This window comes from Electrophorus electricus, chromosome 15 (genome assembly GCF_041902795.1).
Source record: "Electrophorus electricus isolate QZ-2024a chromosome 15, ASM4190279v1, whole genome shotgun sequence".
NCBI lineage: Eukaryota > Metazoa > Chordata > Actinopteri > Gymnotiformes > Gymnotidae > Electrophorus > Electrophorus electricus.
In genome coordinates, this window is record NC_137511.1 from 3,080,001 (window position 1) to 3,094,142 (window position 14,142).

Consider the following 14,142-nt stretch of genomic DNA (forward strand, 5'->3'; position numbering starts at 1 on the left):
TGAACGCACCGCTCACAGGACTTCAGCTGGGCTGTGCTGCTGCCGGACTGCCACAAATGTGAATGAGGAAAGTCTCTAGGGCTGAATGACATTTGGTTTGTTTTTTATTTGGAATTAGCAGTTTGCGTTAGCTCTTCACGTCAGGAATATGGATGAAGATAGTAAAGGTAAGGGTATATTTCTGGAACCGTATAATGCAATAATCTCTCGCGGAGACTACTCCAATAGTCTACATTAAGGGCAGCGCGTGAAAAAAAACCCAAATAGTTTCTCTGCCACTTTTATCATGAAATATTTTTAACATCTTCTGTTAAATGCTATTTTAATGACTGTATGAATATAGCATTGGGTATGTGAACGAATACTGTTCCAGGTTTAGATTCGCTGCTTGAAGAGATGACATTCGATAAACAATGTGTTGAGATGTAGCACACGGCAGGTAGTTTCCACGGTCTCACATGCATTGCAGTGAAAAGAAAGGCTGCATTATGCCAGGTTGATGGACATTGGCTTGTCAGTGGTGGTCGCCAGCCCCTTGGTGTGTCTGATGTTGAGGGATGTGCTCTGAGGAGCCTAAAATGCAATGTCGGATGCGTGGTTGTGCCGAGGAGATCGGAACCGGCAGACAATTAGTTAAGTGATGCTACATTCGTGAGATGAGATGGAAAGCTCTCGGGTTTACAGAATGATCCATTGCTGTATGCATTTTGGACCTTCTTTTAAGTTTTTAAAAAATGTATATATTTTCACATGGTGCGCGAATACTTATTTTGAGTGAAATACTAAAAAATCTTTTAGCAAATTCAGACACTGCTTTAAAATATAGGCACTAATAGTGAGGATTAGTGTCCTGGTTTTTGTTTCAAGAAAAAGTCTTCAGGTCCTTATGACAGATCTTCAGCAGCGCAGACGGTCGTGTGGTCTTCTGAGGTTGTGAAAAAATACAAGATTTGAATAGAACACATTAGGTATGCTCAGCATCCTCAAGTCTATTTTGTCTAATGAAACCAAATGAAAAGGTAATAATAAACTTAGGGATTTCATTGAGGCCAATTTTTCAAATTATCCAGAAACAAGTGGTCATAGCTTGGGAAATGCCATCTGTATTTACAATAGATGGCTGTGTTTGGAGTGGCGTTTTATCACAACAGTGAAAAAGTGTAAAAGGCGTCTGAAGCTGACCAATTACAGTAATGCCACTAGGCATGGGTGTCCTCGCTACCGCCTAAGTCTCGAGGGACCCAAGTGACTTTGTCACATATCTACAGCTAATGTATCTGCCTCATTGGCTCATGGGGAGGTGCTGATGTGGGTGATTTGCTAATGCTCTTTAGCCACAGGAGGCAGCTGTGAAGGAATTATGTTGGTACTGACGGAGTCCAGCAGATTCTCTTGCATCGTGACAACTTCGCTGACTCCCTCAGACACTCAGTGGTGAGTTTGCTTTATTTCACCGTGGGAAAAAAACGAGTTCAAAAGCCTTTCCCTCCATCCTCTTTGGTTGAAGGATGAACGGGGGGGAAAAAGAAAGGTAGGGGTCAAAGCCATTTGGCAAGGGCAGGCCGCCAAACGACCTTGAAGAGTCTTTTGTTGGAGCAACATTATGTGTTAACTATGGTTTTACCACTGGCACGTTTTGAGTCCAAGGAGGCCGAAGGGTGTTTTTTTTACCAATGCATGGTTCAGTACAGCTTGGCAACGAGCCGTGCTGTTCTGCAGATGCAGTGTCACTGGTGACTGGCCCAACTGGACCTCCCGAGAGTGCTGTCTGGCACTAGCATGACACAAGCTGTGATTGTCACTTCATTAAAACTCTTCATATGAAGTGTCACCTCTAATCAACCCTTGGCAGCCACCGTCATTTCGATGTTTTGTTCACTAAGTGTTTTTTTCACTAAGTCTAAAAAGAATCAGTTGACATGAAGTTGGGTCTATTGGACATAATTCTAATTTGGTGTAAAGTTCTGTTCACATGTTTTAATTTGTGTATTATAAAACATTTGTATATTATAAAAAAGATGAGAGCTTGGACAAGGAACTAGTTTTTCATGGTAAAACCATTTCTGCAGTGTTTGTTATGACATAGTTAAGAGAACATTGGATATTATGCGCTGAGGAAGTACATTACTGTCAGGGGTGTTTTCTACCCCTCTAGTAGGGCTTCATTAGTGTGTGAAGTTATTTTCTCTAAATGCTTCATATGTTTTACTGGAATACTGAGAAGGATACAAGTGAGTAGATGTTTTTTTTTTATGACAACCTGAGACAACAAAAGCTTCTGTCGTCATAAGCAGGTTGTTATTCTTGTAGACACAGCAGGCGACTTTAAAAACAAAACGTTGACCAGTACAATGAAGCTTTCTCCATTTCATCCACCAGCAAGGTTGCTCCCCTGAGAATTAGTTCTTTGATGAACGGAATGTCTTACATGGTGTCCCCTGCATTTCCCAAATTCCTTCTTTTCCATTGCCAGTCTACACTGCATTTTTAAAAGATGCCTACGGATATTGTTACTAAATAGAATTGGATATGTGAGACATCATTTAATTTACAGAAAAAGGCCCTCAGGCACTGAAGAGCAATTCTGCTGGAGATTTCAAAATTTCTAATGGGCTACAGCTATAAAACTTCCTGCGTTGAAGGTGAACAATTCAAAAATAATTCAGGCCTCACTATCCTCAAACTTGCTATCTATCTATCTAACTGTCTATCTGTCTGTCTGCCTGTCTGTCTGTCTGCCTGTCTGTCTGTCTGGCAGGACATCACACTAAAGAGAAATATTGAAAAATGATTATAGGGACTGAGGGCAGGAGACGGAGTCTCTTACATGTTATTATTTAGCAACTAACATATAATTTAGCATCTAACTCATGCGATTATATAAAGACATCTTTGGAGTCCATTAATTAATGCTCAGTATCTGGATTTCTCAACATTCACTGGTGAATTGAGAGTTTCATAGTTGTTGATTCAGATGTGTGCATGTCAAAGCTGTTAACTGTTCCTGATAGTAGTTAGTTGTGATTAGGCATAAGCAAGGCTTTATGGTGTATTGTATCATTTCTGTCATATTTTTACTATTAGTGTTCTGCCCTTTTTGTCCTCAGGACTGCTTTTAAACAGAACAATTTATAACTGAAGGCTGGGCTGTTAAATAGTTTAAACTTTCATTGCCCGTTCAGTTGTCAAACTTTCCATTAACCGTCATGCATCATGCAGCATTAACAGTTAATGTCTTAAATTTCACCATCAAGGTTAGATCAATATCCAAGCTGTCCCTCCATGGTAGTTTTGTGCCTAGCCTGCCAAAGGTGGTGTGATAACAGTGAAAAAGGTTAACTGATTTCTTGAGAGAGCCGTAGCCCAGCAGAAATATGACCTGCGCTTTGATATATGGACCTGTGTGACATTTCCATTACACCATTACACCAATAAAGTCAACTTTTGTCTTCTTGCAGCTAGCTTCAAGTTTGGAACACAAACAGAGGACTCTCAGAGAAAAACACCCAGCTTGATGCCTCAGGCATGTTCTTTCATAGCGGGTCCAGTTGAAAAGCATCTGTTTCTGTGTTCTGTTCAATAAATGACTAATTAAGATTCAATAAAGGCTCCTAAAAAGAAAAAGGAGGTTACATAAAGTGAAAGGTCTGTGTGCCTAAGCTGTCTACTTTCCCACTATTGTTAATAGGGTGAGCCAGAGAACAGTGAGAAATGACTCATTACAACATGGCCTAACTTACTGATCAATCGGTTTATAGACTCCTAAAGAGTTTCAGGTGACAATAACTGACTGTAGGTCTGCTTCACATTTATAAGTTATAGGATATATGAATATGTATGAATATGATGTAAGCTTGAAAGAGAAGCTGTTCCCACCTTATTTGACCTTATTTGACCTTATTTGACCTTGGCCCTCTGTGATGTTGTCATGGCTGGCTACATAAGATACCATGAACCTTCAGTGTCATATCAGAAATTTCATGAATATATAATTATATATAATTCTCTGGAATGTTTTGTGGGTTTATTATTTTTTAACCTTGGTATAAATATAGCATTTATATCCTAAACATATCACATGAATAAAGGGTTGGGAAATGTATGACAGCTAAATTACCACAATAACAGATGGTTTTTTACTTAGTTGTTTTAAACAATAAATATGCCTAGAAATTTCAAGTTTAAAGTTCATTTGCACGGAAAGTCAAAGTCATACATTGAAATGTTTGTGGCACCGGTGCTTTACAACTGTGCATAGCTAAGCACCAAATTTGAATGGAAAAACAGTACATATATGGGGGCAGGTGGAGTGGGCTTAACACATGCAGGGTGGGGGGTTTCCAGAGGATGGCCTGACAGATAAGAACAGGAAACCGAGGCTACAATTTGCATGTGACAACAGAAGATTGGAAAAACATTCCCTGGTCTGATGAGTCTCAATTTCTGCTGCATTGAATGCAGCAATTTTGCCTGCCTGGTTGGCAGTCAGGTAAACAGTCTGTGTGATGGGTGACTGCAGTCAGTGGTGGTTTTCAGAACTTTCCTTAGACAACATGCATGGAAGATGTCTTGTAAGGCTGGGAGATTGTTTCCAGTGATAAATGCAGTGTCATAACTCTCTGAAGGGCTCCGTGGAAGCAGCTGTGATACATCTAGTCAAGATGCTTTCTGTGGTGCTTCTGTACGGATCGATCGGTGTGTGGGGGGGGGGAGTCGAATCTTCCCGAGTCATCGCATGAAACGTGGTTGCTGACGTGCAGATTTCACTACAGCGTTTGTGTGAAGGGACTGTGTCCTGAGGATCTTGATACAGCTGACTCTTTCCACAGTGGCCCCACTGATGTATAAGGGGGTTTGATGAGAGGGTACATCTCCCTGCAGTCTCTGGTAGTCCATGATCGTCTCATTTGGTTTGCTGATGTTAAGACATAGGCGTCTATTGTGACACCACTGTGCTAGTCCTTATCTCTGTAGGCTGTTTAATCACCTGTGATGAGGCCCACGATGGTTGTGTCATGAGCAAACTCGAAAATGATATTTGAGCTGTGCATGGAGACACAGTCGTGTGTGTACAGGGAGTACAGGAGGGTCCTGAGGACACATCTCTGAGCAGCGCCTGTCCTCGAGGACAGTGCGGAGGAGCTGCGGTCACCGTTCTTCATAACCTGGGGTCTGTTCATCAGGACATCCATAATCCACTTGACCAGATGAGTGTTCAGCCCTAGGTTCTTGAGCTTTGTGCTGAGTTTGGCCAGGATGATGGTGCGGAAAGCAGAGACGTAGTCGATGAACAGCATTCTCACGTAGATCTTTTCCTTATCTGGGTGTGTGAGAGCACTATGCGTCACTAGAGCTATGGAATTGTCTGTGGAGCTGTTTGTGTGGGATACAAATCAGAGAGGGTCCGTGCTGATCAGAAGGGAGGAATAGATGTGAGTATTGTCTCGAAGCACTTCATGACTATAGAAGTCAAGGCCACATGTAGGTAGTTGTTCAGACATGTGACTGCAGGCTTCTAAGGGCGTGGTGGTCTTAAAGTATGTAGGAATCACAGACTGTCTCAGGGAGAGATTAAAGAGCTCACTGGCACATGCTTTGAGAACATGGCCACGGATGCCATCAGGACCAGGTGCCTGGCATGGGTTCATCGTCCTTAAGGATCTGAGCATATCGTGCTTCGAGGTGGTTCGTGTGCAGCTGTCTCAGTCTAGCGGTAGTTTCACTGATGGGAAGGTTTGCTTCAAACTGAGTGTAGCTCTTTCGCTCTTCTGGTACTGAGGCTGACAGTCCCAAAATGCAGATTTTCCCACTTTAGAGCACAAGCTATTCCACATATGCTAGAGGTCAAACCCTTAGTAGTATGACTCAGTCTTGTTCATGTAGTCTCTCTTTGCCATTGAAAGCTGAGCCTGTAGTCTGATCCTTGGCTAACTGCTAAGCTAACTGACGATGGTGGCATCAATAATAATTACATCATTTCCAAAGCGAACATTATTGACAACTGACTGTTGTCGCCTCTTCTATAATCTCAGCAGCTTTATGCCTTTCTTTCAACAGTACCTGAAGATCTCTCTGTTGAAGAAAGAGATGAGCTGTCCAACATTCGTCGAAGGAAAAAAGAATTGCTTGATGACATCGAAGTAGGCTTAATTCAGCTTTATGCACCTTATTCCTTTCTGGGAAAATGGGCCGTTAGATGACATGTTTCCCCCTCTTTTGCAGCGTTTGAAGTGTGAAATAGCTGAAGTGATGACAGAGATTGAGCAGCTAACATGCGTGGGAGAGTGGTAAGAGCACTTCACCGCCAGCTCAACAGCCTCCTCACCGCTCTCGCTGGTTATTCTCCAAAGAAGGCCAGACTAAGAAAAATGTTTCTGATAATTAATGGTTATTTGTTAAATATATATATATATATATATATATATATATATATATATATATATATATATATATATATATATTATATATATATATATTTATTTTTTAACACAGCAAAACCACACAAAGGAATAAGCAGATTGCTATTGGAAGAAAAAAGTTCAATATGGATCCTGAAAAGGTATTTTTATGGCACTTTTTTAATTAAACCTGATTATGTTTAAATAAATTGATACAATTTTCTTCAAAGAAAAATATTACCGATCAATTTACATTTCTTTTTTTAAAATAATGGGAATCTCATGTTAAAAAAAGAATATATATGTGTGTGACATTTTTTTTTTTAACTTTTAGGGAATCAGGTTTCTTTTGGACAATGACCTTTTACAACACACACCTGAGGACATCGCACAGTTCCTGTACAAAGGCGAGGGCTTGAATAAGACAGTCATCGGGGACTACTTAGGGGAAAGGTGAACTGCAGCGTTTTATCAGCACAGCGGCTCTCGCTTCACCTCCCTCCATTAAAGATTTATGTCTTGCTAAGACCTCTCCGTATATGAAGCCGCCCCCCCCCCCCGGAAATTATGTCCCCTTCTGAAACAGATGAATCTGTCTCCGTACGTCAGTTCTTTTGAGCCTGTCACCCTGACAACGCGTAGGTGTCTTATCTCCTTGATATGATCCCCGCGCTGCCTCTCAGCACCCAGGCTTGCAGGAAACAATATCGCGCTCTCTCTCTCCTGATTCTTATCCGTCAACTTCCGTGGCATGGAACAGTAAGCAAATATTAGAGGCCAATAAGTCAGTGTTAGAAGAGAACATTCCGGAGGCGCGTACCGCCGGGCTGCTCCATGGTGATTTTAAAACCGGAACAGTTCACTGAGAATAAAAACAAATCTAACGAATGAGCGGATCATTGGCTGAGACGTGGAAACGAGAGAAGGAGGGGAAGGGACAAAATGGCAGAAAGAGGGCGAGACGTGAGTAGTGTCGGAGGGATTTAGGCGCACGCTCGTGGCTGGCTGTACCAGTAAGCCCAGCCTGCAGGCCATCATCAAAGACTGGTCCTTTTCTTTTGCTTCAGACTGTAAACAGTGGTGCATGAGGAACAGCTGGCAATCATTGCTAACTGTTTTTGCCAGTGGTGCTGGCGCCTGTTATTAGTGAGCAAAGAGACTGAGTGGACGTGAGGCGAGTCTCTAGCTCTCCTAAAGTGCTCGTTTAGTCTTTATTCCTCACTTCACAGATAATTAATAGGAATATGAAGTGTTGGTGTGTGTAATTTATGCTATAGGGGAAAACTGCAGTTTTGAATTTGTGAAGTGCAGCACTAAATTTAGTTCAAATGGAAAAAAAACTACTTTATAAATTTGTATACATTTGTGCAAATTGTGTATACATTTCACAAATATCCCACTGATTAGTATAGAACTTGCTATATAGATATAGAAGCTGCAAGATGTATATTAACAGTGTTCCTGATAATATATGATTAACAATGACCCACCCTGCAAGGCAAAGAGAGAGAGAGTCCTCCATGAGAAATCCTTTCTCTCCATGCTCAGGGACGACTTCAACATCAAGGTTCTGCAGGCCTTTGTGGAGCTTCATGAGTTTGCAGACCTCAACCTGGTGCAAGCCCTAAGGTGATTGGCTCATGCCCTAACCCAGCCCACCGCTTACAGCCTCCTGTGTACTGATGGATGCATGGAGAGGATGTATTTATTTAGGTCTTTACCTCATCTCTCATTGCTCGTATGACGTATTTTGACGGACTAGAATGCATTAATTTCACTTTGTAAAAGCGGAAAAATCTTTTCTCCAAATGTACCTCACTCATTTAGTGGCATTTCTTCCTAGTCTGACATTGCTGTGAGGCTTCCAGAAACAGAGGGCAGCTGTCATTTCTGATGTCTCATCTCCTCTGTCAGGCAGTTTCTGTGGAGCTTCAGACTTCCGGGCGAGGCGCAGAAGATCGATCGGATGATGGAGGCTTTTGCATCCCGATACTGCCAGTGCAACCCTGGCGTTTTTCAGTCCTCAGGTTGGCACCCTGCCGCTGACAGACATCCAAAGGAGTCTCCTGTCTGAGGAAACGTCTGTTGCCAAAAACAACCCTCTCTAAACCAACCCCCCCCCAAAAAAAACCCCAAAATCCGTTCATATGTGAGGATCAAAGGCATATAAGAACACAGCCCTTCACAGTTTACATCTCACATATGGCAAGAATAATTTGGATTGTGTGCTAAGCAAGACTTTATCTCTCTTCTCTGAGAAGGAGTATGAATTAGAGATCTGTAGAGAGTGTGGTCCTCTGAAGGAAGGGCCTTACAACCACGGGGATAAAAAGCGCAGGTGTTGGCAGAGAAACACAAAAAGCTCCACAAAACACAGTGCTTTGGCCAGAGACCAAGGACAGTCCGCCAGGAAGAAGCTTTGAACTGTCATTTATTGTAGATCCAAGCCCGCTGTGTGCCAGAGCATGAGTAGGCACAACAGGAGGGTCTGTTGTTCCAAACAGGTTTCTTTAAAATAGACTCACAAAGTAGGTTCGCCATTAAATAAGGCCCATATTTTCAGTTCCGCCATACCCTTTCCCGAGACCAGCTGGTTTTCTTTTTAACTATAGAACGGTCAGGTCTGAGTGCTCCAACAGCTCAGTCATGTCGTTTTTTAATTCCGTGGATGCTGGGTTGAACAGGAGCTGTTTGTCTCTTTGCTCTACAGACACATGTTACGTCCTGTCATTCGCCATCATCATGCTTAACACCAGCCTGCATAACCCCAATGTCAGGGACAAGCCCTCGGCCGAGAGATTCATCTCCATGAACCGAGGCATCAACGAGGGGGGTGACCTGCCGGAGGAGCTGCTCACGGTGAGGCTCACGGTGGACCAGCGCTGTGCATGCTTTTACATCCAGTGTGCATGTGATTATTAAAATGTGTCTGCGTGCATCTACTTTTCTTGCAGAACTTGTATGAAAGCATTAAAAACGAGCCATTCAAAATCCCTGAAGATGACGGCAATGACCTGACGCACACGTTCTTCAACCCGGATAGGGAAGGGTGGCTGCTGAAGTTAGGTCAGTGAATCAATGACACACGAATGAGCCTAATTAAATCTTTTTTTGTGGTGGCTATTTCCTCATATCACTTAAACCTCAAAGACCCAGTTTTGCAGATTAATTTCATGATCCATTTTAGATTGTTTTTTTTTTTTTTTTTTGTGAAGTCACATAAATAGCACAAAAATAGCACAACAGACAAGGCTGATAAAGTCGGGGTTCTGGAGCTGTGAATGACAACCCCGAGATAGGAGAGAGGGCCGGGCTCAGCCACAGCTGCTGAACCCTCTCGGGGAACCTCCCTTAGGCTCTCACGTTCCTCAAGCTTCTCACACTGCTTCATCACCTCCGTCACCATTTGAAACGCCACATTTAGCCCTACAAAGTGAAACGCTGCCTTTCCTGTAGCACAGTGAAGCGGAACTGGGCCAGCGGTTTTCTGGGCCGGTGCTGGTGTGCCGATCCGTTTATACCCGCAGTGATACCTATGACTTTGTCTTTAGCAGTATACGTATGCATACAGTAACTGTCTTATGTCTGTGACTGGCGAGAGATGGCACACAACCACCTGTGTTCAGTATATCAGGAGATTTCTCACGCAATAATCGACGTGCGACACTTGGGAGAAGGCAATTTATGGCACGACAAACTTCACCTATTTGTGTGGCCTAGATAATATGTGGAGTACGTCTCTCTTTTGGTCTACTTCACTAAGGGAGCGTATGGTCTAAAAAAGTTTAGTCAGAAGACTTTGTTCAGCACAGTTACTGGTACTGTGCTGCTCGGGAAGGTTCACTGTCTGTAAATCGCCAGTCACGTTAGTTTAAAAAGTCTGTAAATACAATTGGCAAGATATACAAGAGAATTACCTATGACTTTTACAGCCAGTTCTGTTGCACCTAATAACAATAGAGAGTTTTTCATTTTTTAAGACATTTTACACAGTAATTACTGCATTACCAGATAAATGGAAAGTGCATGATGGGTGCATGATTTTTATTGAAGTCATTTAGGAGTGAGGTCAAGCAGATTTATATATATATATATATATATATATATATATATATATATATATATATATATATATATATGTGTGTATTATGTAATATGTGTACTATGTAATTATGTGTATTATGTAATACATATGTGTATTATGTAATATGTGTACTATGTAATTATGTGTATTATGTAATACATAATATGTGTATTATGTAATATGTGTACTATGTAATTATGTGTATTATGTAAATTGAGAATTTTAATTAAATCCATTTCGCTTTGTTCTTTTGCAGGAGGGAGGGTGAAGACATGGAAAAGAAGGTGGTTCATCCTCACTGACAACTGCTTGTACTACTTTGAATATACGACGGTGAGCGGTGCTACACGCTACGTAATGTTACATGCTGCTTGTGTTTTTCATAAGAGCTTGACTGTGATTCTGAGGAGCGAAAAACTGAAGGGAAGATAGAAGCTCTAAAGATCACAAAAAAGGAAGAGCAGGAAAGGGAACGAGAGAAGGGTGGGGGAGCTTAGAGGAAGAGAGGAATAGGAAGGGAATCCAGTTTGTCTAGTGGTTAGGCGCTTTCCTCGGCGTTGTCCACAGTTAATGTAGCGCAGCTGTAACACGTTGGCGTGTCCAGTAGAATATGTGGCCAGTTTTAACCGAGCCCGCCCCCACAGCAGAGTTGAGCTGGCTGACCTGCGGCAGTCACCACGCTGCTGTACATTCTCACCAGTGACTGAGCACATGGTGCGTTTCCTCCACAGTTGCGTACCAGATGTAAAGCTGGAGACAGTCGGTTTTTGCGCTTGGCTTCCTCGCTGTCTTGACCTCTCTATTTCATAAGCCCCTCCCACCTCCCCTGCCTTCTATGCTGGGAAACATGCCACATAAACCCACGGGCTAATGGCTCTAAAACAAATATTCAGCGCTTTAGTTTGGCATTACTGGAATATTACTCATCTCTCCCCAGGATAAGGAACCCCGAGGAATCATTCCGTTAGAGAACCTGAGCATAAGAGAGGTGGATGAGCCAAGAAAACCAGTAAGCCCAAGTTTGCCTGTTAGCCATCCCGTCAAGAAAAACATTGGTGCATGGTGCTTTAAAAACGAGGTGGAAGTGGTGCTAACGCTTTGATGCTTTAACCTTTCCAGAACTGTTTTGAGCTCTACAACCCGAGCCACAAAGGCCAAGTGATCAAGGCATGCAAAACAGAGGCGGACGGCAGGGTTGTGGAGGGGAACCACGTGGTGTACAGAATCTCAGCCCCCACCCCCGAGGAAAAGGAAGAGTGGATCAAATGCATCAAGTAAGTCTCTCTGGCGTGCACGCACACACGAAGGTGGACAGTCATATTCTCACACTGTGAGACTGATAAGACTGATGTTTCTGGAGCCACAGGAGGTCCTTGCGTTTTCCGGTGGATAAAGAGCCACTGATTATTGGAGAGCAGTGAGCAAAGATTTTCCGACCATCCTTGGTGTCACTTCCCATGTGGACTAAAATGGACTCTTTGTCCCATATGAAGATTTTTCTAGTGAGGAAAAAGATAAACACGGCACTTTCTGAGGCGTTGCATTATTTGAGTTATTCTTCTGAGCAATGTACAAAGAATTGATGTTTTCAGGCTGCAGCTGCTCTGAAGGTGACTGTGCACTGCAGTGCTGAGGGGAACTTCTCTGTGGGAACGTTCCGGCGTCATGTCCCTTGACTCAGTTATTCTAGCATGCGTCTCCCTCCGTGGTGGTCGCTCAGATGGTTTGCTAAGTACATGCTGTCTTAGCACGTCCCACGAGCCTGCTGGGAATTCTAGGCCATTTGCCGCTTCCACCCACCTTTGCCCTTCCCTTACTGGACCTCTTTGGGTATTTGGTGACTTCACCAATATTTATTATTTGAATAGCAACAGCGATGAATATGACACCACAGTTTTAAAAGGCTCAAATGAAACTGTAAGCAGATAAAACTGTTTTTTGTTTCGTTTCCGTTTTTTGCACACATTTGTCTCTCTGATGTTTGCAGGGCCAGCATCAGCAGGGACCCTTTCTATGAAATGCTGGCGACCAGAAAGCGGAGGGTGGCCACCAAGAAATGAAAGTGGGGTGTCTGCCGCCAGAGCAGACACCCCAGAACCAGCATCTACTGGCTGCTCATCTACAATGGAGGCTTTCTCTCTAGAAGACCCCCCTGCATAACCACAGGGGTTTAGCTGTGGGCGAAAGATTAACGTCAGCCAAGACAAGACTCTCTGTAGTAAGAGACGTCCATGGCTGGTGCAAACCTTTGATGTGATCATCTGCAGATAACCAGGAGAGTTTGGCTTTTTCTTGTGTAAAATGATATGCTGAAATGGATAATAGGCCTTTAATTCATTGTGTGCTGGTTAGATTTACTTGTGTTTTAGGAAAGTGTGATTGTAAGCTAGTCCCTCTACTCACTACACTAATCAAACCTTGCGAGCTCAGCACCAGACAAGTATAGGACAAAACTGAACCATGTCGGCAATGCAGAGGACAGTCACGACTATGCTGCCCTCTACTGGTAATTACATTTTACCCCTAATCCTCTATTAACTTGAGAACACCCTCTTTACACATCAGTTTTATTACAGACTGTATTTGATCACTTCAAAACTGACCTCTTAACCACTGATGTACTGTTCTCTCAGCATACCTAATGAGATGTTGATTGCTGTGGAAACTGGTCAAAACAGCTGAACTAGGCCAAAACCTGTCAGTACCTCATAATGAGCAACTACCTATGCCTGCCCAAGCAGGTATTGTAAGTACAGGTTTAAGTAGGGACGCTGGGTGAGGCAGTGACGTTGGAGCCATTCTAAAAGCCTATGACTGATACAAACCATAAAAATCAGTTTATTAGGTGGGGCCCAATGTTCTATTTTTTCAAGATCCCCAGCTCCCTGGGTTTAAGCAAGAACTGGAAACTGCTGCCAGACTAACCAGAAACAAGGTGTTTTTTTCTCCTCACAGTAATCCCTTTATTGTTGTTTATTCTAAAATTATCTATTACATTACTTTATGATCATAACTTCTCATTTAAATCAGCAGGACTGGTTGTGTAGAGATCATGGATATGTAAAGTTATAGAATTGAGTAAATTATCAATGAAATTGCATATTTACACTCAGCCTTTAATGGTCAGATTGCATTCTGATGTTCCTTCAATAATTAAGATGTCTTATGTCCACTGTGCATTGAGGAACCAAGTTATTGCTTAAGTAACATGCTATTATACTTTGTTGTATGTTTAAAAAAAACTTAAGTTATATGAGCATATGGAAGTATTTCTTTTCTGTCTTGTCTTTACCCCCATGTGCCTTAAAGATTCTATCAAACTTTATGTAACTTTAATACTGTAAGATCTTTTTTGTAGCTTTCCAAAATGTATACCAGCTTGACAAAACCCAAGGACACCAACAGCTGTAAGGCCAGACTAATGCCATCTCTGACCTCAGTTACCATCAGTCCACATTCCACTGAAAGAAAAATATTTGCACTTCAGCATAAGGCCAAATGTTTATATGGAAAGCTAGATGTTGAAATGTTTATAACTGTAACTCTTAGAAAGCCAACATTCAATTTAGTTTCACTGGCCTTGAAAAGCTGAGGCAACAGAAAGCTTGGAAAATGTAAAAGATTAAAAAAAATTAAAGCTCAAGAACAGACATAAGTTCC

At 42.3% G+C, this 14,142-nt stretch overlaps 1 protein-coding gene across 5 annotated transcripts in view; it reads left to right on the forward strand.

The window, feature by feature from the left end:
- cyth3a (cytohesin 3a) overlaps positions 1-14,102 on the forward strand; it is a 14,249-nt gene extending 147 nt beyond the window's left edge. The window contains exons 1-13 of one of the 5 annotated variants that reach the window (XM_027013492.3): positions 1-167; positions 6,058-6,140; positions 6,223-6,287; positions 6,493-6,559; positions 6,733-6,851; positions 7,947-8,027; positions 8,313-8,425; positions 9,109-9,257; positions 9,353-9,464; positions 10,739-10,815; positions 11,420-11,491; positions 11,602-11,756; positions 12,470-14,102. The exon at positions 1-167 is cut by the window's left edge and continues 145 nt beyond it. In XM_027013492.3, the coding sequence (XP_026869293.1) occupies positions 149-167; positions 6,058-6,140; positions 6,223-6,287; positions 6,493-6,559; positions 6,733-6,851; positions 7,947-8,027; positions 8,313-8,425; positions 9,109-9,257; positions 9,353-9,464; positions 10,739-10,815; positions 11,420-11,491; positions 11,602-11,756; positions 12,470-12,542 (1,185 nt within the window). In that variant the 5' untranslated portion in view covers positions 1-148 and the 3' untranslated portion in view covers positions 12,543-14,102. Of the gene's footprint in view, positions 168-1,374; positions 1,435-6,057; positions 6,141-6,222; positions 6,288-6,492; positions 6,560-6,732; positions 6,852-6,994; positions 7,037-7,064; positions 7,362-7,946; positions 8,028-8,312; positions 8,426-9,108; positions 9,258-9,352; positions 9,465-10,738; positions 10,816-11,419; positions 11,492-11,601; positions 11,757-12,469 lie in introns of those variants that run through there. The other 4 variants (XM_081697928.1, XM_081697927.1, XM_081697930.1 and 1 more) reach the window with 4 other exon arrangements.
- Positions 14,103-14,142: the final 40 nt, after the last annotated feature.